Source organism: Eremothecium sinecaudum, chromosome VI (assembly GCF_001548555.1).
Source record: "Eremothecium sinecaudum strain ATCC 58844 chromosome VI, complete sequence".
NCBI classification, from domain to species: Eukaryota; Fungi; Ascomycota; class Saccharomycetes; order Saccharomycetales; family Saccharomycetaceae; genus Eremothecium; species Eremothecium sinecaudum.
Window position 1 is genome coordinate 344868 of NC_030897.1, and position 12948 is coordinate 357815.

Consider the following 12948-nt stretch of genomic DNA (forward strand, 5'->3'; position numbering starts at 1 on the left):
ATCGTTTTCATTAATATCATTAAACTATCGCTCCTAATCCAAAAATCAGAAGCTGCGATGCTACGGTAGTTCCCCATACCTTCACCCAGTCATTCTTTTTTTTGTACTCGGATTCTTCAATCATCTTCATCAAATCCGCATATATTTCCATAGCCAGTTGATCATAAACACCTGTCTCTTTGAACAAAAAGACATCCTGCAGTTCATGCGAATCTTTGACGACGCGACATTTCAGAACTATTTCATTACCCTTAGATGTAGGCTGTTCATGGTATTTGATAACTTCTCTATTCATTGCAATGGTGTCTTCACCATCCGGCCATTTAAATGCACCAGAAGAAATCACTACCTTATCCGGATATGATTTCTGTTTATTAATGGATACTTTTGTATTCCAAGGGACATTGACCCTGTCCACATCCTTCAAGGAACAAAACACCCCACGTTTATAATTAATAAAATTGATTATGGGTTTGAGCTCTTCTATCGACACTAATTCTCGATTGTCGGATAACTTTGGAGTCTCTGATCCCATCCTTGCTGCTAAGTCGGTGAAAACAAACTTCAAGTCCATAACAATGTACTTGTTCTCCTCTTCATAAAGCTCGTTTGATTCGACAGTGGGAAGCATAATATCGGCAAGTATTTCAACTTGGCCAGCTTCCATCCAGTTAAAGGCTTTGCTTTTGTTTAGACCTAACTCCTTAATAGAGATGGGGTTCAATCTCACACGTGCTATCCGGGACCAGGGTAAGAAGTCTTTCTCAAACTCTCTCATGTATGCTAACTTATGCTGTCTTTTATGAATGCTGAACAATGATTCGTTTATTGCACCAGAGACAACTTCCGCATTTAACAAATCAAGTAGGCACCACTGGAGCCTCAACTGCTTCATATGCAGATTGTATACCGAAAGATGGAATTGTTGTTGAAAATCAACATCATTAAACGTTATTAGACTATCATTAATCTCTACCTCACCCAGGCGGTAGTTGTGATTCGAAAACCAGTCCGCGATGCGGTAACCATCCTTCATCCCACCACGTACGGAAACTGCACCCTTTACCCCCGATAGATATATATCCTGGATCAACCCTTCACCTTGGAGCCATTTCTTAACAGAAAGTGTGAGGTTAATTTGATTAAACGATAGATCAAAGCTCAGTATGCCATATGAACCTTGTGCACCAGGCGTCGTTTTCACCCGAACTTTCTTAAAGCTAATATTTCCTTTCCCCCACTCTGGCACCATGGCATCCTGGAATTCCACATCTACACCTTCGATGCACCTGTTAAGGCAGTTACCAACAAATTTTCCAACTAAACCTTTTGCAAATACCGTATTCATTGTAAACAGCAGCAACGATACAAATGTAGTAGTTCCCAACACAATCCATACCAGGTGAGAAATAATGAACCAAGAAAATAAGGTGGATAATTCCTCCCCACTAAATGGCCGATTACCACGAATTAACAGCCATTTTGTATTTATTTTAAATCTTTCAAATAACCCTGTTGCTTCACTTAACAGCTTTTCCTTAGTCAGAAGTTGTCGATTCTTCTGCATCAAAATACTTTTCTTATGCAGGGAATCTGAGCAGCTATCTATACCCTTCTCAGTTGGTTTACATCCTTCTATACTTTGTTTATGAGTAGTCTTTCCATTATTTATCCATCGCCCTCTATTGAAAGGCTTTAAATTTACTTGCTCCAAATAGACTGGGTTCTTATAGAGGGCTTTCAAGCCCACTGGCCTTCTCACACATGCCCGCAATCTCAACGCAACCCCTGCGAACATCCTACCCGCACTTAATCAACCAGTATTCCTTACTATACCTTCAGATGACCGATCCTTGTAGTGTAACCAACTAATTTTTTGCTCAAATGCTGGTATAATGTCTAGTATAATGTCGCAAACTTGAGTTAACTACAAAACAGTTTCGCTTAAATATACACTAACTACCTAGCAACCTAACACGGACCTATTTACAACCTAATATTTCCGTTGAGACGTCAGATACTTATTGAAACCGATAATAGTGTCCTCAACATACCATCCTTTTTATGTGAAGTGTGGGTGGCTTTTTTCTTTTTACTATAGTGAAAATTTTCTATACAGCGATGAGATGAGCTTGTTAACAATGCTGGTATATCCTCTTTTAATAGCGTAAGATAACACATAGGCATCTATCAGCGTGTAATGGCAGCACCAACAGCATTAAAGGCTTCCAGCCAATCTTCAGAATCGGCTATTGCGACTCCAAAGTCTCGTATCGTCGGTTTAGATAATACGAAGACTATGGACATCGATGACGATGATAATGTATTAATGAACCAGGATGAAAACACCGAAGACCAACAAGATCTAGTACCTGAAACTAATGAAGGCGAGGATAAAGGTTTGGTTTTAGGAGCTGATGGAAAACCCAAGTTTGGTGCAGCTGCCAAAACAGCGGAAACTAAAGTCAAGTTGGAAAGTAGAAAAGTACCTGTCCCACCCCATCGTATGACACCTCTACGTAACAACTGGAGCAAGATTTATCCACCATTGGTTGACCACTTGAAACTACAGGTTAGAATGAATCTAAAAACTAAATCAGTGGAGCTCAGAACACATCCAAAGCACACAGTTGACTCAGGAGCACTACAGAAGGGAGCCGACTTCATAAAGGCTTTTACATTAGGTTTTGATTTGGATGACTCGATTGCTCTATTGAGGCTGGATGATCTTTATATTGAGACCTTTGAGATTAAAGATGTTAAGACCTTGAACGGTGATCATTTGTCACGTGCTATTGGTCGTATTGCAGGTAAGGATGGTAAGACCAAATTTGCAATTGAGAATGCTACGAGGACCAGGATTGTCCTAGCAGACTCCAAGATTCATATCCTAGGCGGGTTTACCCACATTAGGATGGCAAGAGAGGCTGTTGTTTCGTTAATTTTGGGTTCACCTCCGGGTAAAGTTTACGGTAACTTAAGAATTATTTCATCTAGGCTGAAGGAGCGTTACTAAGAAACTAGGTTTACATCCGCATTATTACTAAAGCTTTGGCGTATGTGTCAACGCATCTTTATAGATCACATTATATATGTTTTATAAGCACTGTACATTAGCATTCAATATACCGAAATGGCGATTTTCTGTTTCGTGTTTTTAAAATAGCGGAACCCTTTCTTATTGCATAGAAATAACAATTATAAAAACAAGAATCTGAACTCCTTTTGGATTCTGCTCTTCATTCCATCAACACTATTGGATCCCAATGGACGATCCTAAGGCGAAGAAGTCGGTTTCTTTGCAGTCGTTACTGAGCGGGTATTCAAAGAAGGACAAGAAAGGGTCCAAAATAGAACAAAAATCAACTCCATCTGTTGAATCACGGTCCAATACGAGCACTGAGCAATCTGCAGATGAAATTGAAGAGAGTACTATTGACCCGGAATTGTTATTTACTGATCCGACTGATGAATTGTGTATTTTGGGAGATAAGTCAAGAAAGCGGAGCTTGACTGACCTTATAATGACGGAGAAGCCTCATGAGGTTATAACGATTAATGATGATGAGGATGTGCAGTTATCTGATTATAGGACTGCTGAAAGCGTTAGGGATGTGAACGTGAAATCATTAAAGGATGTACTGACAGGAGCGTACGGCAAGAAAAGGAAGACTGTAGTTGATAAAGAAAAAACTGTCCAACAAGCCCAAGAGGAGCTTCTTAAGTCTTTCACGAATACTAGAAAGATCATTTTAAAGGATTTGTTTGTGCAATATCAGTCTGCTGACAAGAATCATGCTGACGGGGAAGAGTCGAAAGGTGTATCACCGCAGCATAAATGCAAACGGCTAAACGATATCTCGAAACTAACAGAAGTCAATGCACCCTGGCCAAAGCATCAAAATATAAGTGATTCTGAGGTACTGTTACATAAACCGCTTTTTCTGACCCCGAAAAAGGTCGGTTTATTTGAAGACCCGAAATTTGTTATTAGTGAATATGCATCGTTAAACAATAAGAACGATGATAATGGTGTGCAGAAGTACACTGTTGAGTATGAGGATGGCTTTAAACCTTCGAAGACTATTTGGACAGAAACATTCAAACCCAATGAGATTGAAGATGTGATGATTGCAACTAAAGTGAAGAATTCTGTACGAACATGGATCGAATCTGCATTCAATAAACTAAAGAAGCCTACAGATAGATCGCTCCTTTACCAGCGAGGGATAAATTCAGTAGAAGATGAATTTAAGGATTTTATTATAGATGAAGGATCTGATGAAATCGATGGAAATTATGACAGATTAGAAAGATTCGTACCTCTAATGATTCTGGCAGGAGAAACTGGTAAGTTTACATTACTAGAGGTCATTATGAATGATATTGGGGGTGAAATTTTTGAAATTAATAGCAGTTCAAACAGAGGTAGGAAAAATATATGGGAGAATATAAAAGAGTTCTCTACGACGCATTTTGTCAAGAATACAGGATCATATGGATTGATTGTATTTGATGATGCTGATATTATATTCAATGAAAGAGATAAATTTTTCTGGTCAGCAGTGGAAAAGACCCTCTGTATCAGCAGAAGGCCAATCGTACTTACTTGCCGTGATGTGAATAACTTACCAAGCAATTTTGTTCAATTAGCAAAGGAACAAGGCTCCTTATTTCAGGTTAAGAAGGTAAAAGTCGATGCCATTTTAAAGTATCTGGAGACATGTACAAAAAAGTTGAATATTAAGATTTCAGATAATGTACTTCGACAAATTATCGAGGGCTCTAACAGAGATATTCGGTCTTGTATTTTGCAATTACAATATTTATGCACCGCACCGGGCCATATATCTGAGAAAGTTACGAAAACAGAGACTAAAAGTTACACTCAGCTTATAGAATATATCAGAGATATTGAAAGTTTATCAGTTGCAGATATCTTGGAAGCAAGAACGTGGAATAGGTCATTTATACCTGATGATGTCGATGAATCCTTAATTAATTCAAAATGTACTTCTGTTCGCTACCAGTCAGAAGAAGAATCAATGAGACGTGATTATCTGCTTGATTATAGAACACATTTGGTAGACAGCTTGCATTCACCATTGAAGAGCTTTGAATTAAATATAGCAAAGTATCTACAAAAAAAGCTGACTCATAGACCTGAACAACATCTCAGGAACGTAAAAAGGTTTTATAGAACCTTCACATACGAGGCAATTAAGTTTTTGTCTTCCAGCATTGTCAGAAACTCCAATGGATACGCTTCTTCCAGGCTGACAAGGAGTGCAAAGCGTACAAATTATCTTATGGATCCCGGAAGACGTCAAACTACTGAAGAAGCAGACTGTTCTGATGCTTACTTTGATTTTATTTCTACTCATACCGTAAGGCAGGTATCACGAGACATCATGCCGTTCTTCCATGTATTTGCGACTATATCTCAACAAACTAGGTCTCATAACATGGCCTTATATAAACAGCGCAACGCAGCAATGAATCCAGAAGGTAAGCTAGGTACGGATGATATCGTTGCTGATTTGCTGCAAAAAGGTTTACTCAAGAAGCTGTATTTCAGCTCTTCTCCTGATAGGGTCATTGAACTATGGGAACAACAGGAGTGTACATAAACGGTAGTTCAAATTCATAGAATAATTCAAAAAGCGTTTCACATTTAACTATAAAATTTATACCGAGATCATTTCTAAAGTATACGGCTATTACATAATAACCGGTCTTGAACTCAATCTACCTCCTTTGAAGTTTGTCAGTGCCCTGTGTTTATTATCTATTGTTTGTAAAACGCGCCAGGCCTCTTCTATATGCTTAGCCTTTAGAGGATTGACCAAATTATCAGGACCATCAAAAAGTCTCTTTTTCCGTGACCTAGAATCTAATAACTCCTGCGATAGTTGAGTTGATTTGTCCCTCTCTGTTTTTAACATTTCTTCCTTATTCTTAATCTTCAAAGCAGCTTCCGTTAAGGAACACACAATTTCAAAGGTCAAAAACCCCAAAATATCCACTACATCATCATGCAACTTCCCGTCCACCAGTTGTGAAATTCCAGACCAATCTTTAAATCTTTTGGCCTTTCTAAATGTAAAACTTGCCTGACGACAGTCCGACCAGTGTACATATTCTTCCTTAGTCATGTCTCTAGTCCTATCATCTGCCATTTTAAGTCTCTTCAAAGTAGCCATATTAGCTTCACGTCCTTCATCATCCAAAGCATCATCGTCATTGTTTTCTAGTGGCTGTTCATTGAACATAAACTGAAGCTCCCAAGGAAGCTTCATTGATGATTTCTTCACCTTCATCATAGCGCCTGCGTCCTTATCTTTTTTATCATCTTCCTCTTGACCACCAGATCCACCTCCAGCACCACCACTTGCTAATTGTGCCTGAGCATCCTGATCTTTAGCATTTTTACGGAGATCCTTCCAGGAGAGATATGTTCTTAACCGATTCACTTTAGCTTTATCATGCCTGATTAAAAAAATGACGTCCTCAGGAAGTATACTCTTGCTATTACGAGCATGGGCAGTCTTACCAGCCTGGAGCAAGATTTCAATGACCTGACCTCTTACAATATCCTCTATTAAAGATGTAGTTTCCACGGGAGGATCATTGTTCTCACCTGAGACAAACATCATTTGTTGAATTTCAACCCTATACTTATAGTTGTCCATTATTACTTAAATAAATGTGTATTTGAGTACTGGTTAATGGAATGCAACATTAGAATTGCTTTACTTTACTGTAATTAATTGTGTATCTATCCATTGTAATGTTATAATTTCCATTTTAAAAGAACCACGGCGAAAGTCAAGAATATGAATCCCGCCAGTAACTAACAAGAATTATTAATAACAACGAAAATAACAACTATTATTATTAATTGCTGATACAAGTGCTTTGTTGCTGCTAATTTGATGGAAACAGTAGTTGAGAACCCAGATAATGTCAAGCTGAGTTTAGCACAGCTGAATATAGAGTCTACAATCGAATTAGAAGATATTTTTGAGAAACACGATAGAAGCTGTCTTATACTACTCAATCAAAGAATATCTATTGAGAGAGAAGTATTATTCAAATTATGGGAGGCGAATACCATCCACGTCTGTGCTGATGGAGGAGCTAATAGGCTCTATGAATTCTTCAATAACGATGGGCTTAGAGCAAAGTATATCCCGACGTATATTGTCGGGGATATGGATTCTCTGAACCCTGAGGTTAAAAATTATTATGAAGCTCGTGGTACTATAGTCGTTGTTCAGGAAACACAATATGCAAATGACTTTATGAAGTCTACAACCATCACATCTCTGCATTTTAATTTGCCTGCGTTACCTAAAATACTGCAATCCAAGAACTATGATCTAGTTAATGGTATTGATAAAATCTTTAACGAGGCGCGTAGGTTATCTTGGGATGATGAACCTATCCATATGGTTGTGTTGAATGCAATTGAAGGACGCTTTGACCAGACAATCCAGTCCATTGCGCAACTGTACCGATTGGCAAGGGACCACAAGTATTTTAAAGTTTCTTACATCACGCCTAATGATATGATACTCCTACTACCTGCTAATGGCGTATGGCTATCATTTACATCAAATTTTAGAGACGAAATTCTAGGCAATTGTGGAATCCTTCCTTTGGCTGGTTCTTGCACCCTCCGTTCCACTAAGGGACTGAAATGGGATGTAACAAATTGGAATACAAGCATTTTAGGTGGTAAAATCAGTAGCAGTAACCGCTTTGTCGGAGAGGATGGATGCTATATTAATTCTGATACGGACATTATAATGAGCGTTGAATTAAAGAGCGATGGCCTAAGAAAGTGGTTTGGTTCCTCAAAGATATCACTAGGCATATAAGAATAGATTAACGAACTGTAACTTTACGAATAGACATTTTAGTATTCTCTATTAACAACTACAACATTAAGAATCATAGAAGTTAAAAGCACGTGATATAAGTGATTTACCTGTTGTCGTGGACTACCTAACCGATCACGTGCTAACTTGAAGTTCCTTGATCACGTGCGTGTTAAATATTCAATGATAGATTAGTGTACTATGTATATAGATCTAACCTTAGTCAATGACCACGTCTTCCTTCGACTTCTAGTCATATTCTCATGTCTAGCTATAGCGCCTTTATATATACGTTAGGCTTATCTAGTCCATCTTCATTTCTTCGGCATACTTGAAACTGGACAGGCACTACACGACTAGAGTTCTACTCCGAATGGTTACTCTACTTCTTTAGAGTAACTAATCCTTCTCACTACTACTCTTACTCCTCCATACAGATCTGATTCGTCGTTTCTTTCTGGCGGCTACTTCTTCGAGATGCCTATTTGAATCTACGACACTGTAAGATTCACTCCGAAGGATTATAACAAGCTTTTAGCTATAACACAACAAGATGAAGCGGTGGCTCAATGGTAGAGCTTTCGACTCCAGTTAAACTCTGGTATTACGGAAAATTGCAATCGAAGGGTTGCAGGTTCAATTCCTGTCCGTTTCATTTTTTTCCAAAAACTCATCGGAATAGTAAGACGGGATACATATGCAGAAAGTAACTCGAGAGGAAAGATTTATGTAACTTCTGTTATTATCCCAAATTCATATACATGAATTTATTTCTAGTCCTTAATATCACGTTTTAACTTGTTATCTGGAATTCTAACCTTTAATATGTGGAGACATTTGGTCAAGCGACCTATAAGACTGGCGTACTACAGCAGTCGATCTCAAAGCTTCAGAAAATGGTCAGACTTGAGCCATGATGATAGGGTAACATTCATTACCAAGTATGTTGATCTATACAAGGAAAAGCATCCTTGTAGCAAAAGCAATGTTATGTATAGGACGTTGGCAAGCGACATGGAAGAGCACGATGACACCCCTTATGTTTTTGGTATACTATACAATGAAATTAGAGCTGTTCAGTTGGGCGAATCTAAAGACAACGTCAAGGGCTCTGGCACAATGGGGGACCCAGATTTTGCTAAATTATTGTACAAATAACTATAAAGCGTCAATCAAATAAGATAGAATAAAGTAATGCCTTAACAAATTACATAGTGTAATTCTGTGGAATAACTAGACTTTTTGGTAATTCTCATAAAAATCTCAGCTTAGAACTCTATCCAAGTTATCGTGAGACTCTATAGAATCCATTGTTGCCATATTCCGCAGGATATCTGCCTTGCTCGATTCCGCAAATGAACCATCACACATGATCATCTCGTCTAAAATATGATACGCTACAGTGAAGTTGAATATGATATCCAGTTCACATACATTTCCAAAATACCTATCCATTGTCTCAACAAATCTGTGTATTATTTCTAGCGTCAACAGTTCGTTATCTTCTTCTGGAGTGATGCCGCAAATGAAAAACAAACTAGCATATCTCTTGTAAACAATCTTATGATCTTGATATTCCAGAATATTACACATTTTGGGCTTTCTTGACAATGTTGTTGCTGTCACTTCCCTAATTATCAGAGACTTCTCCTTCTGGTCGTAAGGATGATACCATCTAATTAACCGTATCTTCCCTTGCTTCGACAGCAAAAGCAGGTACCTGATCCTAGACATACTCTACCTTACTCAAGTCGAAACACAGACTTGTAGCTCTATGTGCACTTCTATTGGTAATTGTATATGCTACAAGGTGGTCCATCTAAGATGCCAACTTTACTATTTATACTATCATCATTATACACGATTTGACGGTAATCAATCCATCAGACTCCACTATTTGAAAGGAATGCAATAACTTATTCTTCCTCTTCTTCAGGATCTTCCTCTATCATTACTGGTTCCGGCTTAAAGTACTCCCGATCCTTTGCGACATCTTTCTTAAATTTCTCTCTGTCATCGCAGAAATCTAGAAGATATTCCAATTCAAGCTCATGACATTGACTACCCAAAATGATGAGAGAATGAAGTGGTTCGCCAGCATCATAATTAGCTAATTCCTGAATCGTTCCAGCCTTGAACGCTTCTGTTGGAGAACCAAGTCTGGATACAGCAACACATGGCGTATCTGGAGTGTAAGCCTTAATGCTCTTCTTCTCATCTACTTCTAGCAACTGCTCACAACATTGAGAAATAGACATGTATCTTGGAGGTTCATAGATTAACCTACCACGAGCCATATTTTCGTAGCTCTGTTCCTTGACCTTAATATCTAACAATACTAACGTGTGCAAACCGATTTTTCTGTTAGCCAGTATCTTGTCGTACCAAGAGTCTGGCCTCCAAGTTTCGTGGAAGAATACCATAGATACAGTTTGCCCAAAGTTATAAAGTTGTAATCCACAAGCTCCAATGGCATTCATTACCGAGGCATTGTGAAATACTTTAACAGGGATATTTTGTTGCTTTGCTCTTAAGACCAAATCGGTGTGAGTAGTAGCACCAAAAGGGTCCCCGACAACTAAAAATGCTACGTCTTCACTATTAGCACCACGGAGTATTTCCTCGCAACCAGATTCTACCATTTCTCTATCAGCCAAGGTAACACTTTTACCGTAGAATTCTTCCAACTCCGCCTGCGACGCTGACATCAAGATTGATGTGTAATGTTCTAAGTATACACGCGAACATTGCTTAACAGCCTTAAGACCAGAGACAGTAATGTCCTCAACACTTGATAAACCTAATCCAACTAAATAGAGCATTACTTCGGTGTAGTATATAGTGAAGATGGTTCATAGAATATTTATTACCTAGGCCGCATAGTCCAGAAAATTTTTTGTTTGAGTCAATTCTTGACAAAGGCTTGGAAAATCCGCGGTACCTTGAAAAATACGCCACTTGAAGTCCTTCACTGCCTCGTGTTAAGGTTTGTACCATTTATAATTTATAGTGATCCTACCTTTAAATGAATTAATGATTATTGTTAAAATTGCAGGGTTCACTGTTTTAAAATAATTATTGTGTAACTGAACAGGATTCATGTCCTCTTTGCGTCGGTTCCAATTACTGCATTTTGGATTTAAATGTTATACTTGGATAATAATATAACAAGTGTCATAACTACGTTTCAAAGATCCTAAGATGGAAATGAATGATCAAGACGAATCAAGGCCATTACTTTCCAATTACCCAAGGCCTTTTGATAACCATGAACCAAGCTATGGTGTTGGTAGTCCTGTGTTGGCAAACGTTGCCAAGCTCTATGACTTTCGCCGACGGCTATTAATAATGTTGTTAGCAATCCTAGGTATCCTTCTCTTGCCAGCTACGTTATATAGTGGTGCACCTACTGGTGAGCAGTTGCAACAGTACTTTACTGACACTACCAAAACGGCAGTACAGGGAGTAAAATTTAAAGGCTGGCGTGCTCCTAGTGATCCCAATTTCCGCAGGTCAGATTTTGCGGTTTCTAGTGCAGACAAATGGATGGTTTTTGGAGTGAATTTAACGGTTCATATGGACTATGATTCCAATAAGACTTCAACTATGACTGGTCGGCAGGAATGGGCTGTTAAAACGGTAGCCAGCAAGTTTATTCGAAATGTTTGCGTTACAGTAAGTAATTCCACTACTTATGGTGAAGATGAAGATGAAGATGATAGTATTGCAATATTGGGATCCGCGTTTAGTCCAGACAAGAATTGTTTCAGTTTAGGGACAAATAAAACTACAGAGCTTGTGGTTGATATATATCTGCAACCGCAAATTAAGAATTTAGCGAAATTGCTCAAGCGTTACCAAGATGGCCTGGACCTAGAGAATGCTATTTGGTCGGATATAAAGGTCGCAATAGACATGCCTATCTTAGGAAATAAGTTTTATTGGTCTCTAAGAGACATGAATATTAAAAACTTTAGATGGTACAAGTACATCCCATGGGAGAAATTTCGACGAACGCTTAGGCATCTTTACACTATTACTAAAGAGATCGTTGAGGATGCGAAAGTAGAGAATATACATGTTGAAGATGCACCTGGAGGAACTGGTTTCCTCATGCGTGGCAATCTTAACACACCACACATTTTAAAAATGCCAGAATGGTTGAATGTTGATCTTGATACCATGGTTCCATCAACAGAGTGGGGACTCAGATTACCTGCCTGTGAATTTGATGATTTCGTTGAATTAGATGGCACTAATATTAGTATCATGGAAGTTCCATTAAGTGAACTTTTTGAAGGTGAAAATATATCATTACCAATTGAAGTTTACCTAGCAGGTCCTATTTCGGGAAAACTACTGTACGAAATTTGTTCTTATCAGAGAGAAAACTTAATAACACCAATATCCAAGCTTTTAAGAAGACTTTTTGAGCCCAACGAACCTATTCAGGTAAGTATTTTTGGTCATAAAGCTATTCAACGTGAGGATAGTATCATTCCTGTGGAATTTGCTTCTGAAATTGTGCGAAATATCGATTCATCATTTAAACTAAATTACACTTCGACCCAAGAAGATCTCATTGACGAGATTGGCATGAAAAGCTTGAATTTAAAATGGCACAATAATGGTGCCATAAGAACACTAATAGTTACAGGCGATATTGTAGGAACCATGCACATTCCTTCTTATGAGTTAAATGAAAACTCTAATATAAATATCACCCATGTTAAAGGATTGGCCAAACTTTATCATAACGGTATACATATTGTTGATGCGCCAATGAAAACATGGACACGATGCTTAGTCAAAATCGTTGATAATAAGCTGCAATTTATAGTGCAAGTTAACGAAGAAGATGTGGAAATAGTAAATGGCTTACAATTAAGTCGTTGTTTGAATGAAGTCCTTCTGAGGGGTAGAACAAAGTTACAATACAAGGTGGTCATAGATCTAATTACCACATCGCCATTAGGAAAGATTCCACTTTTTAGTGTTCCTGGAGAGGGAAATACCGTAATTACAAAGAAAATGAGCAGATGAATTGATACCACCTATATTTCCC

General features: G+C 38.2%; 9 protein-coding genes and 1 non-coding gene across 10 annotated transcripts; 6 read left to right on the forward strand and 4 right to left on the reverse strand.

Annotated features, from left to right (window-relative positions):
- Positions 1 to 19: 19 nt before the first annotated feature.
- On the reverse strand, positions 20 to 1798 carry MDM32 (Mdm32p; the record flags this gene model as incomplete). Its single annotated transcript, XM_018133181.1, has 1 exon — positions 20 to 1798. The coding sequence occupies one exon, from the start codon at positions 1796 to 1798 to the stop codon at positions 20 to 22; it is 1779 nt and encodes a 592-aa protein (XP_017988693.1).
- Positions 1799 to 2200: 402 nt separating this feature from the next.
- PNO1 (Pno1p) lies at positions 2201 to 3016 on the forward strand (the record flags this gene model as incomplete). Its single annotated transcript, XM_018133180.1, has 1 exon — positions 2201 to 3016. One exon carries the CDS (start codon positions 2201 to 2203, stop codon positions 3014 to 3016), a length of 816 nt encoding a protein of 271 aa, XP_017988694.1.
- Positions 3017 to 3266: 250 nt separating this feature from the next.
- Positions 3267 to 5630, forward strand: ELG1 (Elg1p; the record flags this gene model as incomplete). The annotated part of the gene is made up of 1 exon (XM_018133179.1): positions 3267 to 5630. The coding sequence occupies one exon, from the start codon at positions 3267 to 3269 to the stop codon at positions 5628 to 5630; it is 2364 nt and encodes a 787-aa protein (XP_017988695.1).
- Positions 5631 to 5720: 90 nt separating this feature from the next.
- On the reverse strand, positions 5721 to 6692 carry SPT3 (transcriptional regulator SPT3; the record flags this gene model as incomplete). The annotated part of the gene is made up of 1 exon (XM_018133178.1): positions 5721 to 6692. The coding sequence occupies one exon, from the start codon at positions 6690 to 6692 to the stop codon at positions 5721 to 5723; it is 972 nt and encodes a 323-aa protein (XP_017988696.1).
- A 243-nt stretch (positions 6693 to 6935) lies between these two features.
- THI80 (thiamine diphosphokinase) lies at positions 6936 to 7883 on the forward strand (the record flags this gene model as incomplete). Its single annotated transcript, XM_018133177.1, has 1 exon — positions 6936 to 7883. The coding sequence occupies one exon, from the start codon at positions 6936 to 6938 to the stop codon at positions 7881 to 7883; it is 948 nt and encodes a 315-aa protein (XP_017988697.1).
- A 555-nt stretch (positions 7884 to 8438) lies between these two features.
- Positions 8439 to 8538, forward strand: AW171_hschr63671. Its single transcript has 2 exons — positions 8439 to 8474; positions 8503 to 8538. It is a non-coding gene; the product is annotated as a tRNA-Trp (tRNA).
- Positions 8539 to 8708: 170 nt separating this feature from the next.
- AW171_hschr63672 (HFL154Wp) lies at positions 8709 to 9041 on the forward strand (the record flags this gene model as incomplete). Its single annotated transcript, XM_018133176.1, has 1 exon — positions 8709 to 9041. One exon carries the CDS (start codon positions 8709 to 8711, stop codon positions 9039 to 9041), a length of 333 nt encoding a protein of 110 aa, XP_017988698.1.
- Positions 9042 to 9146: 105 nt separating this feature from the next.
- Positions 9147 to 9617, reverse strand: APS1 (Aps1p; the record flags this gene model as incomplete). Its single annotated transcript, XM_018133175.1, has 1 exon — positions 9147 to 9617. The coding sequence occupies one exon, from the start codon at positions 9615 to 9617 to the stop codon at positions 9147 to 9149; it is 471 nt and encodes a 156-aa protein (XP_017988699.1).
- Positions 9618 to 9799: 182 nt separating this feature from the next.
- Positions 9800 to 10705, reverse strand: DPH5 (diphthine synthase; the record flags this gene model as incomplete). Its single annotated transcript, XM_018133174.1, has 1 exon — positions 9800 to 10705. The coding sequence occupies one exon, from the start codon at positions 10703 to 10705 to the stop codon at positions 9800 to 9802; it is 906 nt and encodes a 301-aa protein (XP_017988700.1).
- A 379-nt stretch (positions 10706 to 11084) lies between these two features.
- Positions 11085 to 12926, forward strand: TAG1 (Tag1p; the record flags this gene model as incomplete). Its single annotated transcript, XM_018133173.1, has 1 exon — positions 11085 to 12926. One exon carries the CDS (start codon positions 11085 to 11087, stop codon positions 12924 to 12926), a length of 1842 nt encoding a protein of 613 aa, XP_017988701.1.
- Between the last annotated feature and the right edge of the window lie 22 nt (positions 12927 to 12948).